This window comes from Sus scrofa, chromosome 1, assembly GCF_054392235.1.
Source record: "Sus scrofa isolate SSC_HxYL_T2T_F1_AM1 chromosome 1, Sscrofa_HxYL_maternal_Yorkshire_Landrace_v2.0, whole genome shotgun sequence".
In the NCBI taxonomy this organism is placed as follows: domain Eukaryota; kingdom Metazoa; phylum Chordata; class Mammalia; order Artiodactyla; family Suidae; genus Sus; species Sus scrofa.
Window position 1 is genome coordinate 7706781 of NC_139383.1, and position 12201 is coordinate 7718981.

Consider the following 12201-nt stretch of genomic DNA (forward strand, 5'->3'; position numbering starts at 1 on the left):
CTCTTTCACTTACTAACGGTGTGACCAGGACAACTTGCCTAACTTCATAGAGTTTATTAACAGTTGCCTGGAATCAATGATACCTACCCTAAGGGTGAAATAAATATAATTGTAAACCATGCAGCTCAGTCCCTGCCACATCCTGGGTGCTCAGTAATACTATTATCAGGCCTGGCGGAGGTCCCAAGGTCAGTTTACTCGGAAAGCAAGGTCACTCTGGGCAGTGGTTGGAGGGGCACTGGCCCTACATCTTAGCAGCGCCAGGGCCGGCCTTCCAGGGGGACCTTGCCCTCTGGAGCAGGTCGCGTGACCCAGAGGCTTCCCCCCCACCGCGGTGACAGGGAAGAAACCGGGACGCTAGTGCAGGAGCACAACGCCCTTGCTTGTCCGCGGGCAGAGTCCCCCACCTGCAGGCCCTGCAGGGCCGCGCCTTCGTGCGGAGGAGGGGGAGGCTTAGGGCCATACCATCTCATATGAGGGGGGGACTGCGACCTTCCATTTGGCAACACGCTCGGAAGCCCGGCAAGAAGGGGCACCACGTTCGCGCGGCAGCTGGAAAAAGTGCAGGTGCCCCAGTTCTTGCGTCCCCTGAGCCCAGAACGCGGGTGCGGCGCGGTCGGGCAGAGCCCGGGGCTTCCCCCCCCCCCGCCCCCGGATTGGAAACGGCGGAAACAGGGGGCGGGGCCGAGGCGGGCGTAGGGGGCGGAGCCACGGCGGCGGCTATGTCCTTGTAGCGCGGCTCGGGACACGAGTTCAGCCGGTCGGTCCGAGCAGCCCGGCGGCTGGAATTCTGAGGGTCCAGCGGGCGGCGATCACCATGTTGTGCAGGGCGGCGTGCAGGTGAGCGCCGGGCAGCGGGAGCAGCCGGGACAAGGCCCGCCGAGCCGCCCGCCCGCGCTTCTGCCTCCCCGCTCGCGCCGGCCCCGCGGCGTCCAGAGCACTTTGGGGGCCCAGGCGTTACGGAGACGCTGCGGGCGGCCGGGCCTCAGGGCAGGTGTCCGCTGAGCACGTCCAGGTGCCGCCGAAGCGCTGGACCTCAGCGTTAATTTAATGCTTCCAAGACTGGACGGCTAGCGGGCCAACGATAGGAAGGCCAGGGTGCGCGGGTCCTTCCAGCCGGGTCTGCGGAGACGGGCACGCGGCTGAAAGGGAGCTGCCCGCTCGAGCAGATCCGGCTGTTTGCTTTCTTTCCAGCTCGAGCAGGAATCTGGTGCCGGCTTTGGGGGTCCTGGGTTCCCGGCAGAAGCACACCCTCCCCGACCTGCCGTACGACTATGGCGCCCTGGAGCCGCACATCAACGCCCAGATCATGCAACTGCACCACAGCAAGCACCACGCGGCCTACGTGAACAACCTGAACGTCGTGGAGGAGAAGTACCAGGAGGCGCTGAAAAAGGGTAGGTGCCCAGGGGCCCTGCTTTGAGAAGCTGGCTGCGGGGAAGGGTGGCCGCGAGGCGTGTCTCGGTACGGAGATGCCCCTCGGTTCGTAGAAGCGCTTCACGTGTTTGTGCTTTGACTCAGGGGGTGGAATTCACGTGGGGAACATCGGTTGCCTGGGCAACTGAGACAGGCTCGCGTCGAATTGCTATGATTTGCAATTTGCTGAAAATATAATAGGGAGTATTTTTGACAAAGAGCGCAGGTGACAAAACCAGTAATGCGGAGACTTTTTTGTGCTTTGCGTCAGGGGGTTATGTATGGGGCTACTGGGTTTTAACGTTTCTATACAAAAGAGTATTTCACTTTCTTAGCTAACAGTCGTGGTTTGCACGAGGGAAATAATTGACAGCCCTGTTTCCAGGCTGTATGTATGGCTGAAGCTACGCAGTTACAAGTGTATTTTTTTCTTAAATATGTCTTTATTGAATTTCAGTTCTGTGGAATTCGTCGAGTAAATTTTAGACAGTGACATCTTTAAAAAAATTATTGTCTTGCAGTTTCGTTGATTTACAATGTTACATTAATTGCCGCTCTCCAGCGGAGTGATTCACTTATACACATACATATATTCTTTTTCATATTCTTTTTCATTAAGGTTTATCACAGGATATTGAGTATAGTTCCCGTGCTATGCGGTAGGACCGTGTTGTTTCTCCATCCTGTGTATAAGAGCTTGCACCTGCTGACTCCAAACTCCCAATCCCTCCCTCCCCAACTCCCATCCCCCTTGGCATGTGAGTTTGCGAGTCTGGTTTGTAGATCACTTCTCGGGACGGTGACATCTTGCTGACTGGGGGCATCTAGTGGAAAAATGCAGTATTTCAGCCTGTGCATGACGTAGTTAAGTAAACGAAGAGAAGAGGAAGTTACCATGTTCTGGAAGATTTTCCTGTGACCCTCAGAGGGACCTCAAATTGGGGAAAGGAAGGGTTTGAGTCCGGGAAAAGGCTCTATGATTGAGGAAAAAAACAAACGCGGGAAGAATGTGGTAATAGGGAGGGGATGGGTAAATCCCAGTTGTGAAAGTATTTCCTCCGTGACAGCAGCTGACAGCCCCAAATCTTTCTCTTCAAGAGTTTACAAACAGCTTAATCTCAGCCCTTTTCTTGTGCAATCAAAGCTTCACTTGTTTAATGAAAGCCACTTAAAAAAAGGTTTTACTATGTTTACAAGGTTTTACATTGTACTGTGTTGCCTATTATTATTATTGTAGTTATATTTTCTTTATATGTATATATTTTAATGTAATATTTATTTTATCTATTTTATTATTTTACATTAAGTTATTATTTCTAGAGTTTCCTTTAGAATATATTTAAAAATCATTGAGTTAAATTTTCATGTTTGAAAATTGTGGAAAAAAGAATATAAGGAAAAGAATATTATTAATCTTACCTCATGTGTCATAAAGACTTTTCAAACAAAAATACTTTTATCATATTCAACAGAGGGGAAAAAAAACTGATATGAAACCAAAGAAACTGTTGAGCTTCAGGAAAGTTTTTTTTTTTTTTTTTTTTGCCTGTTTTTTTAGCGCCACCCCTATGGCATATGGAAGTTCCCAGGCTAGGGGTCAAATCAGAGCTGCAGCTGCTGGCCTACACCATGGCCACAGCTTATGGCAACACCAGATGCTTCCCCACTGAGCAAGGCCAGGGACTGAACTTGTATCCTCATGGATACTAGTTGGGTTCATAACCCACTGAACCACAACAGAAACTCCAGAAACGTGTTCTTAAAAGCAGATATTAAACCCCCCAAATTTCTATTAAAATTAAAAAATGATTAAATAAACTTTTAGAGATTGAGATTAAACTAGTTCTCAATAAACATGTTTCTTTCCTATTAGACATATTTAGTTATCGTTGACTTATTAAAAAACAACATAAAGCCAACAGTTATTTTTAGGGTGATTCCTCAAGAAAAATTAATAAGGGAAACACTGATCTGTAAGAAGATTATTTTCTAAACATAGCAAAATTCGACCTCTTATTTATTTATGTATTTTTGGCTGCGGCATGCGGAAGTTCCTGGGCCAGGGATTGAACCCATGTCACGGCAGCGATCTGAAGCACGGCAATGGCAATGCCGGATCCGGATCCTCCTGAACCCACCAGGCGAACTTTGCGGGAAGCTCTGAAAGTTGACATCTTGAACAGAACTCTCAGATTAGCTGTGTATTCAGATGGCGCTGGTCCTCCGTCCTTGTGAATGGCTAACAAACCGGATGTTCGTTGTTTGAGAAAGCGGCGTTTCTTACGTGTGTTCTGTTCTCACAACACAAGTAGAGAACTTGTGCTACGTCAGCTCCCCAAGGGCGGGGCCGCCAGGGGGGCTCTGTGCCCTTCACTTTGCCTCTTGGTACCTTGTGAGTCATAAGCATTTATTACTGAATAAGGGAATTCCCATTTTTCCTAATAGTTCCGTTAGCCGGCGGTGTCTGGAAGGCACAGGAAAAAATATTTTGCCTATTTGTTTGGCAAGTTGGAAAAAACGGCTTCACTATGACCCTCTTTTGAAGTATAGATGTCAGAGTTGTTTTTTTCCGTAGAAACTCCATTCCGGGTTGGTGAGGGCCTGCCTCGTGGGAGGCGGTATGTTGGGCTGCGGGCCGTGGCCACGCACAGCGGTCCTTGTCCCCCCTGGAGCTTCCCTTCTGGCCGGGAGACAGGAACAGGAGCACGGGTCGAATGACAGGGGAAGTGGGCTGGGAGGGGGCGGTTGGAGGAGCCTTCGGATGAGGTTGCTGTTTCAGTGGCGCCTTGAAGGGGCGACGGGGGAGCGACCCGTGGGCCCCGGTGCAGAGTTCAAGGTGATGACACAGTGTTATTCAACCCCCGTAGTTCAGCGCAGGCCACAGGGGTCCGTGGCAGCCCTAAGCTGGGAGGCCACCGTGGCTGGAGCTGGGTGCCCTTCTGCACCTGGTTGGGACGACGTGGGGATCATGCTGAGAAGAGTTGCCTGGAGGGGTGCCACGGTCACTTGGGGCTGTAGGGGAGCCCCGTGGCCCCTGTGTGGAGAAGAGACCTGGGGGGGGGTGGAAGCAGGAGATTGGGGGGGAGACGGGGCCCCGATACGGGAGGGAGGGGCTGCTCCAGAGGCAGGAAGGAGGGACGAGGTTCTGGATGTTTCTGGAGCTGCTCTGCCGGTGCATTAGCGGCTGGGTGGGTTGTCGGGGGTGAGAGGAAAGGAGTGAGAAAGAAGCGGGGTGTGGGAGGGACCGTCCTGAGGACACGGCCGGCCCTCGCTGAGATGGGCCAGGCCGCGGAGGCGTGAGTTTGGCGTTGAAAATCAGGGGCTCAGCTTTGAATAAGCTGAGCTTTTTGTGAATGTAGCATCGAAGTCCGTCTAGGGAAGGCCGGCTGAGCAGTTGTCATGCAGTCTATCCGGACCGTATATTCCCCAGCATTCCACTGTTTTCTCTCTCTGTTCTCGCAGTTACGTCATTTACTGAAATCTTTTCTATTCAAGGAAACGGAGTTCTCTGAAGCCCAGGAGTGAATTTTCTGCTAGCTTTACCACCCTTACGAGCTTCTCTCTAGTTGTTTTGCACATTCCTAATTAAACTGAGGATCCACTGGGACAAAAAAAACCCTGGGAAGGGTTTTTTTTGTTTTTTTTTTTCCATAAAATCTGAAATTGTGAAATTTTGGGACCAATAGGCATGTTCAGATAAGCTGGTCCAACTGTCTGAAATTTTACAAAGAGAAAAAATAGTGCATATAAAATGGATGAGAAAAGTGAGTATTCAAAAAAAATGTGTTTGCATTTTAACTTTTCAGGTGATGTTACAGCTCAGGTAGCTCTGCAGCCTGCATTGAAGTTCAACGGTGGAGGCCACATCAATCATAGCATTTTCTGGACAAATCTGAGCCCTAACGGTGGCGGGGAACCCAAAGGTTGGTTTATTGCTGGGGCAACCTGAGCTATGCTTTGTGCAAGACAGGGATGACTGTCCGTTTTCTTAAGTTACCTTCATTCTCCCCGAGGTATCAGAATGGCATGTCGTTCATATAGCAAGGAGCACAGCAATATCGTAACTTTCACAGGGGCCGCACAGAATGGAGTTGCCCGCATGGAGTTATATCATCAGATTTGACACACACACACACACACACACAAACATCACATACGGTGTTGCCTTTTGGTGAAAATGTGCTGTACTTTAGGGAAAGACTGAGAAACGTAGTTTTGAGAAAAGACAGCATTCACTTCCTGGCTCTGGGCCCTGGGCTAAGATGCTGAACCAGCCTTGCTTTCTTCATCTGTGCGACGTGGGGATAATCCTCGGGCTGTTTTGAAAACGGAATAAGTTTTCATAGAATAGTGCCTTTTGCTCTTATTTTACTCCTCTTCCTAACTGATAAAGTCTGTGGTCCCAGAAAGTTAGGTTTTCCAGGACAGCTGCAGGTAGCAAGAGGCCAGAGCCAATGGTCTTGTTCACTCTGCTTGTTTACTTGGCTTCTGTGTATCCTGTGGAGGCCTCCCCATCCCTGGGAGGGTATGGGGCATAAAAAGAGCTCTGCCTTGACTCTGTGTGTGTGTGTGTGTGTGTGTGTGTGTGTGTGTATGTTTTAATAGCCGCACCTGCGGCATATGGAAGTTCCCAGGCCAGGTGTCCAGTCCGAGCCACAGCGGGGTCCTGCACCACAGCCATGGCAACATCGGGTCCAAGCCATATCTGTGATCTATGCTGCAGCGTGCAGCAAATCTCACAGAGACTACATCAGGTTTTGAACCTGATGAGCCACAAGGGGAACTCCCTGTGGTATTTTTGTTGTTGTTTTGGTTTGACAGATGGAAGTTCCCAGGCTAGGGGTCGAATTGTAGCTGTAGCTGCTGGCCTGTGTCACAGCCACAGCAACACTGGATCCACGCTGCACCTGCGACCTACACCACAGCTCATGGCCATGCTGGATCCTTAACCCTGAGTGAGGCTGGGGATTGAACCTGCATCCTCATGGATACTAGCTGGGTTCGTTACTGCTGGGCCACGACAGGAACTCCATTTGAAACCCATAGAGTAAGAGCAGTGCTATTTTAGGTGATGTGCTCAATCTAGGATTGTATATTCTGTGTTGCTACAGAGTGAAAAGCGTGATAGCTCGTGTTCAGTAATAGCAAAATCACTCTTGGTTGATTTAAAATTTTTTTTTGCTGTATCATATGGTAGTTTCTTTTTAAATTTTTAATTAAAGTATAGTCAGTTTACAATGTTGTGTCAGTTCTTGCTGTGCAGTAAAGTGACCCAGTCATATATATATATATATATATATATATATATATATATATATATATATTCTTTTTCTCCCATTATCTTCTGTCACGGGTGGTTGGATATAGGTCCCTGTGCCACACAGCAGGACCTCATGGCTTATCCATTCTAAATGTAATGGTTTGCATCTACCAACCCCAAACTCCCAGTCCCTCCCACCCTCCACCCCTCCTTTTTAATTTCGTGAGGTACCTCTGTACTGTATTGCACAGTGGCTGCACCAGCTTACGTTCCCAAACACGGCACACAAGGGTTCCCCTTTCTCCACATCCTCACCCACATTTGTTATTTCTTGTATTTTTGATAATAACCATTCTGGCTGGTGTGAGGCGATTTGTCATTGTAGTTTTTTTTTTGTTTTTTTTTGTTTTTCTTTTTTTTCGAAATCACTCTTCTTAAAATGATAGAATTGAGATAGGAAAGATCTAGGCTGCCTTGGAGAAGAAGCGAGTAAGGACCATAACATTTTATTCCCAAACTGAGATCGAGTAGGTAGAGTCCCAAGGAAAATTTTCTATTTAGCTAATGAAAAGTATTATTTCTTTCCTTGTGGAAATAGCCCAGTGAGTGAAGAAATCCCGGTTTTAGTCACGAACATGTGAATTAAAATCGTGAGACCTTTGACCCTGGTGTCAGGGCAGGAGTAAACACCGGGTGTTGTTTGTTTGTTTGTTTGTGTTTTGTCTTTTTGCCTTTCCTTGAGCTGCTCCTGCGGCATATGGAGGTTCCCAGGCTAGGGGTCTAATCAGCTGTAGCCACCGGCCTGTGCCAGAGCCACAGCAACTCGGGATCCGAGCCGCATCTGCAACCTACACCACAGCTCATGGCAACGCCGGATCCTTAACCCACCAAGCAAGGGCAGGGATCGAACCCGCAACCTCATGGTTCCTAGTCGGATTCGTTAACCAGTGCCCCACATAGGAACTCCTAACACCGGGTTTTGTAGGCTCCCTGGGTTATGTAGTGTCTTCTCTATGTTGTCTGGTTGTCTCTTGGGCTGTACAAGACAAGAATACTTGAATATATGTAATAGAGTATTTTGTCATGACGGTTGCAATCTGTTCACTTGCGTGTGTGTTTTGATATTTTTAATTTTTTATTTTTCTAAGTTTTATTGAAGTATAGTTAATTTACAAGGTTGTGCTCATAGCTGCTCTGGATATTTTTTAAATAGGGGAATTGCTGGAAGCCATCAAACGCGACTTTGGTTCCTTCGAAAAATTCAAGGAGAAGTTGACCGCTGTATCTGTCGGCGTCCAAGGCTCAGGCTGGGGTTGGCTCGGTTTCAACAAGGAGCAGGGCCGCTTGCAGATTGCCGCTTGTTCTAACCAGGATCCCCTGCAAGGAACAACAGGTCAGGTTTGAGAGTTGTTGCGGGTAGATTCGGGAGAGATGGTCCCCTGTAAAGTGTCTGCCGTGAGGTGAGGAAGACGAGTAGTGTTTGAGCCTCTCCTGGACACCTGCTCATTTGAGCCGAGTGACTAGGTGATACCCAGAGTCCCGGGTAAGCAGAAAGGCTGTACAAGTCCTTGATATTTTGTAAAATTGGCACATGTGATCTTACAGATTCGTTCACCAAGTATCGTTTCAACAGACTGCTTCGTATAAGAGAATTTCCACATCAGCTTATGTAATTACACGCACTAAAATAAAACACTGAATTAGGTAAAACAACACGAAGGAGGAAAAGTCTGACTTCCGCCTCTGCCGAGCACCTGTGGTCAGACCTCAGGTTGCCAGACCTCTGCCTTTCCCAGGGTCTTGGCAGAGGAGAGCTTTGGCGTAGACGCCTCAGGCCGGGCCCGCCACTCCCTTTTCCGTGTTGAGCCAGATGCAAGTGGGAGCTCTGGAGGAGGTGGCCCTGAGGAGCCCGCGGTCACTAGCCGGCTCTTTGGTGTGAGGTGACAACAGCAGTCCGCAGTAGGGCTCAGCTGTGTTTCCTGCTTCTGCACCTGTCAGGAGACTCGCTCCTGGGACTCCCTGCCCTGGAAAAATTCAGATTTAGCCAGAATCTAAGCAGGTCTTTTGGGAAAGTGAAATGCCACCGATTTGGGAGAAGCGGCAAAAGATTTGTGAGCAAGGAGCGCTCTAGAGATTCCAGCACCTGACTGGGAAGGCTGTGGTCGGCAGGTGAATCCTAGTCACACTGCCTCCCCTCCTGCTTGAGCAAAGCCCTGCTGAATAATACTAAGTGGACATTGTCGCAGTTTATTTATGGGAAAAATCATGTATGTTGTTGCCTTTGACACACCTCACAGCTGGTTGAGGACTACTTTCACGTGAGAGCTTTCTTAAAGGAATGTTTTGTAGAGTCATTTCTTCATTTACATGATTCAATTGCTGAAAACAGTGTGTCTTTGTCTTTATTCTTTTTTTTTTTTTTTTTTTTTTTGTCTTTTTGCCATTTCTTGGGCTGCTCCCGCGGCATATGGAGGTTCCCAGGCTAGGGGTCCAATCGGAGCAGTAGCCACCGGCCTACGCCAGAGCCACGGCAACACGGGATCCGAGCGCGTCTGCAGCCTACACCACAGCTCACGGCAACGCCGGATCGTCAACCCACTGAGCAAGGGCAGGGACCGAACCCGCAACCTCATGGTTCCTAGTCGGATTCGTTAACCACTGCGCCACCATGGGAACTCCTTTGTCTTTATTCTTACTCGCTTTTCCTCATGACCTTACTCTTTTTACTAGTGTCGCAACTGCTGTGTATTCTCTCTTACTGACCTCAGCGCAGGGGAGCAGAGCAGCTTTTTCACACCCTCTCCCCCAAGTGCTCAGCACCTTTGGAAGCGCCCCCCTGTCCCGCCCCAAAGAGAGCCCACCCTTACTGAGACCCCTAGTAACTGAGACCTGGTTCTTGGATCAGTCGGTTGATGTTTTCAGAACAGCTATTAAAATACGTGGGTAGTTGATTTTCCCACTTCCCATGTATCACATTGTCTTCCAAAGAGGAGAGTTTAAAATCTCTCCATAGGATGTTTGCTTGTATGCAGAGTTCCTGTTGATGCAAGAAACGGAAAGATGAGGATGAGAAGAGAGCGTTGCAAAGGGCGACTGGCGTGCGTAGGACAGTTGAAGTTTGACGGGAGCGGGTGCAGGGCTTTGGCGGGACAGTCACAGTTTCTCTTCTTTCCCTCCTTCCCAACAGGTCTGGTTCCGCTGCTGGGGATCGACGTGTGGGAGCATGCGTATTACCTTCAGTATAAAAACGTCAGACCTGATTACCTGAAAGCTATTTGGAATGTAATCAACTGGGAGAATGTAACTGAGCGATACACCGCTTGCAAAAAGTAAAACAGCAGCCTCACACCGAGTACATCAAGCTCTTTGGGGCTGTTTTTGTAGGAGCGCCGAATACCGCAGGGTACCAATAAGCTGCTCTATTGTAGTGTTTCTGAATGCGGCTTGTTCAGGTATTTGATAAACACAATGTAGTGCCATGAAGAATTTCTTTTAAAATTTGATTATTAGGCAACTGTTTGAAAATGTTAAATGCTTCGTATGATGTTGTCTTTCGAATGTTTTCCTCAAAGAGTGGAAAGAGCCAGGAGGTTATAAAACCATCCCAAACCATCATAAAACCATCAAAAATGTTTCATCCCTCTACTGTTGGGGCCTCTAGGGAAGGCTTTCTAATCCTGTTCTGTTGCAGTTACAGAAAATCTAGTCGTTTGCCCCAGTTGTTTAATAATAAAATATTAAATTTATTTCCCAAGGGAAATACTCAGTTTTCTATTGAAAATTGCTCTTTTTGTAAGTAATTCTCTGTCCAGTATTACTTCAGGCAGGTACCACCCAGTGGTCTTTAGTTACTTAGAAGTGATCACATGTTTCCCAGGGTTAACACTATCCATTTTGTCATTAAAAATATATAACTTGTTTGCTAATGAGAATTACTTTATTATGAGAAGGAGATGGTAGTACCTCTGAATTTTTCTGTAGAGAGAAAATAAAGACTCTTGTGAAATTTTGTCCTCACATAGAGAGATGTGTGCTGTCTAAGTGCTCAGAACGGACCGAGTGGGGCCTGGTGAATCAAGATCAGTGGTAGGGACGTGGCCTCGTCCACATCTTCTGGCCGGGCACTTGTCCCACGCTACCACCCGCATGGCCGGTTCACAAAGCATCCTTCTAAGAGCACAGGCTTGGGCCTGGTCCTGCCTTCCCGAGTGGTGAGAGACAGATGGCTCCTGGACGTGGTTGGGCACATGCCACCCTCAGGACATTTCTTTTTCTTTCTTTTTTTGGGGGGGGTTAATTTTTTTTTTTTTTTTTAAGTATAATTGATTTACAATGTGGTGCCAATTTCTGCTGCAAAGTGACCCAGTCTTTTAGAGATTGATTTTGAGTTATATTATCCCCTTCGATGGTTCTCTTTTCTTCTAGAAAATGTCCAGTCACTGTCAAAGTTTTATGTGGTTTCGTTTCCCCAGTAAAGAGGAAACGACATCCCTAATGCAGTGGCACAGCTGTCAAAGGATGCTCCTGTTGACTTCCTGCAAGTGGAGCTGTCCAGAGGGCCTCGGCTGGACTTGGTGTCACATTGGTCAGGCCTTCGTCTTCCTCCTCGTTGTTAATGGCCGTATACTTTTTATCAACTGGACATTTCCTCATTTGTTTTACAGCTCTGTTACTGAGTATTTTGTTTGTTTCTTAGTGTTATTATTACAAACAATGCTGTTCCGAGCAACCCACATAGGTTTTACCTTCTATTGGAATATTTTCTCTGTATAGGTTTTAGTCTTAAACCAATTTAGTAATGGGGAGTTTTCCCCAAGTTTATTTTTTCACTGAAAATTTTTCCTCCAACTTTTATTTTCCTTTTTTTTTTTTTCCTGGAAAAATGGAGTAACCTAGCAGTTTCAATATTGAAGACTGAAGTTTTTAAAAAATTGAAATTCAAGGCACTTATCTTTTAGAATTCAGTTAGCAAAGTGTTTAGGCTTTCTGGGTTGGCAGCAGTGTTAAAGAGACTAGTGGTACCTGTGTGTTTATGCTTGTGGGTTGAAAACACCTCAGACTCTTTGGTTGCCATCCTTCACATACTGCAGTAAAATGGCTTTCGTGAAGTGCAATATGGGAGTCACATGACTGCTGCTTACATGTATCCTATATTCACATATATATGCCCATGTATAAAAAGGCAGTCACGTGGCTGCTGCTTACATATATCCTATATACACATATACATGCCTATATGTAAACAAAGCAGTGAGCTCTGTAAACAGACCGTTGAGAAAAGTCAGACCTTTTGAATAGGAGTGGTCTTTTAGATTCGGGTTTGTACTGAACTAACAAAGATACGCAGAGACTACTGACTTTTATAAACCTTTTGAACTCTCGTTAAGCCTTAAGATTAAACAAATTCAATGTTGAAATTTCTGTGAGGCTCTATTTTTGCTTTGATTGTACATTGAGGACAACGGAAAGTTCCTGGCTTCCACTAAGGTTTTGGATTTGAAGAGACTAAGCTAACATACAGAGGA

At 47.2% G+C, this 12201-nt stretch overlaps 1 protein-coding gene across 1 annotated transcript; it reads left to right on the forward strand.

Annotated features, from left to right (window-relative positions):
* The first annotated feature begins 498 nt into the window (after positions 1-498).
* SOD2 (superoxide dismutase 2) lies at positions 499-10693 on the forward strand. Its single transcript, NM_214127.2, is given in 5 exon segments — positions 499-840; positions 1195-1397; positions 5223-5339; positions 7890-8069; positions 9864-10693. Coding segments are annotated over 5 exon segments (669 nt in total). The 5' UTR covers positions 499-817; the 3' UTR covers positions 10010-10693.
* The last annotated feature ends 1508 nt before the right edge of the window (positions 10694-12201 follow it).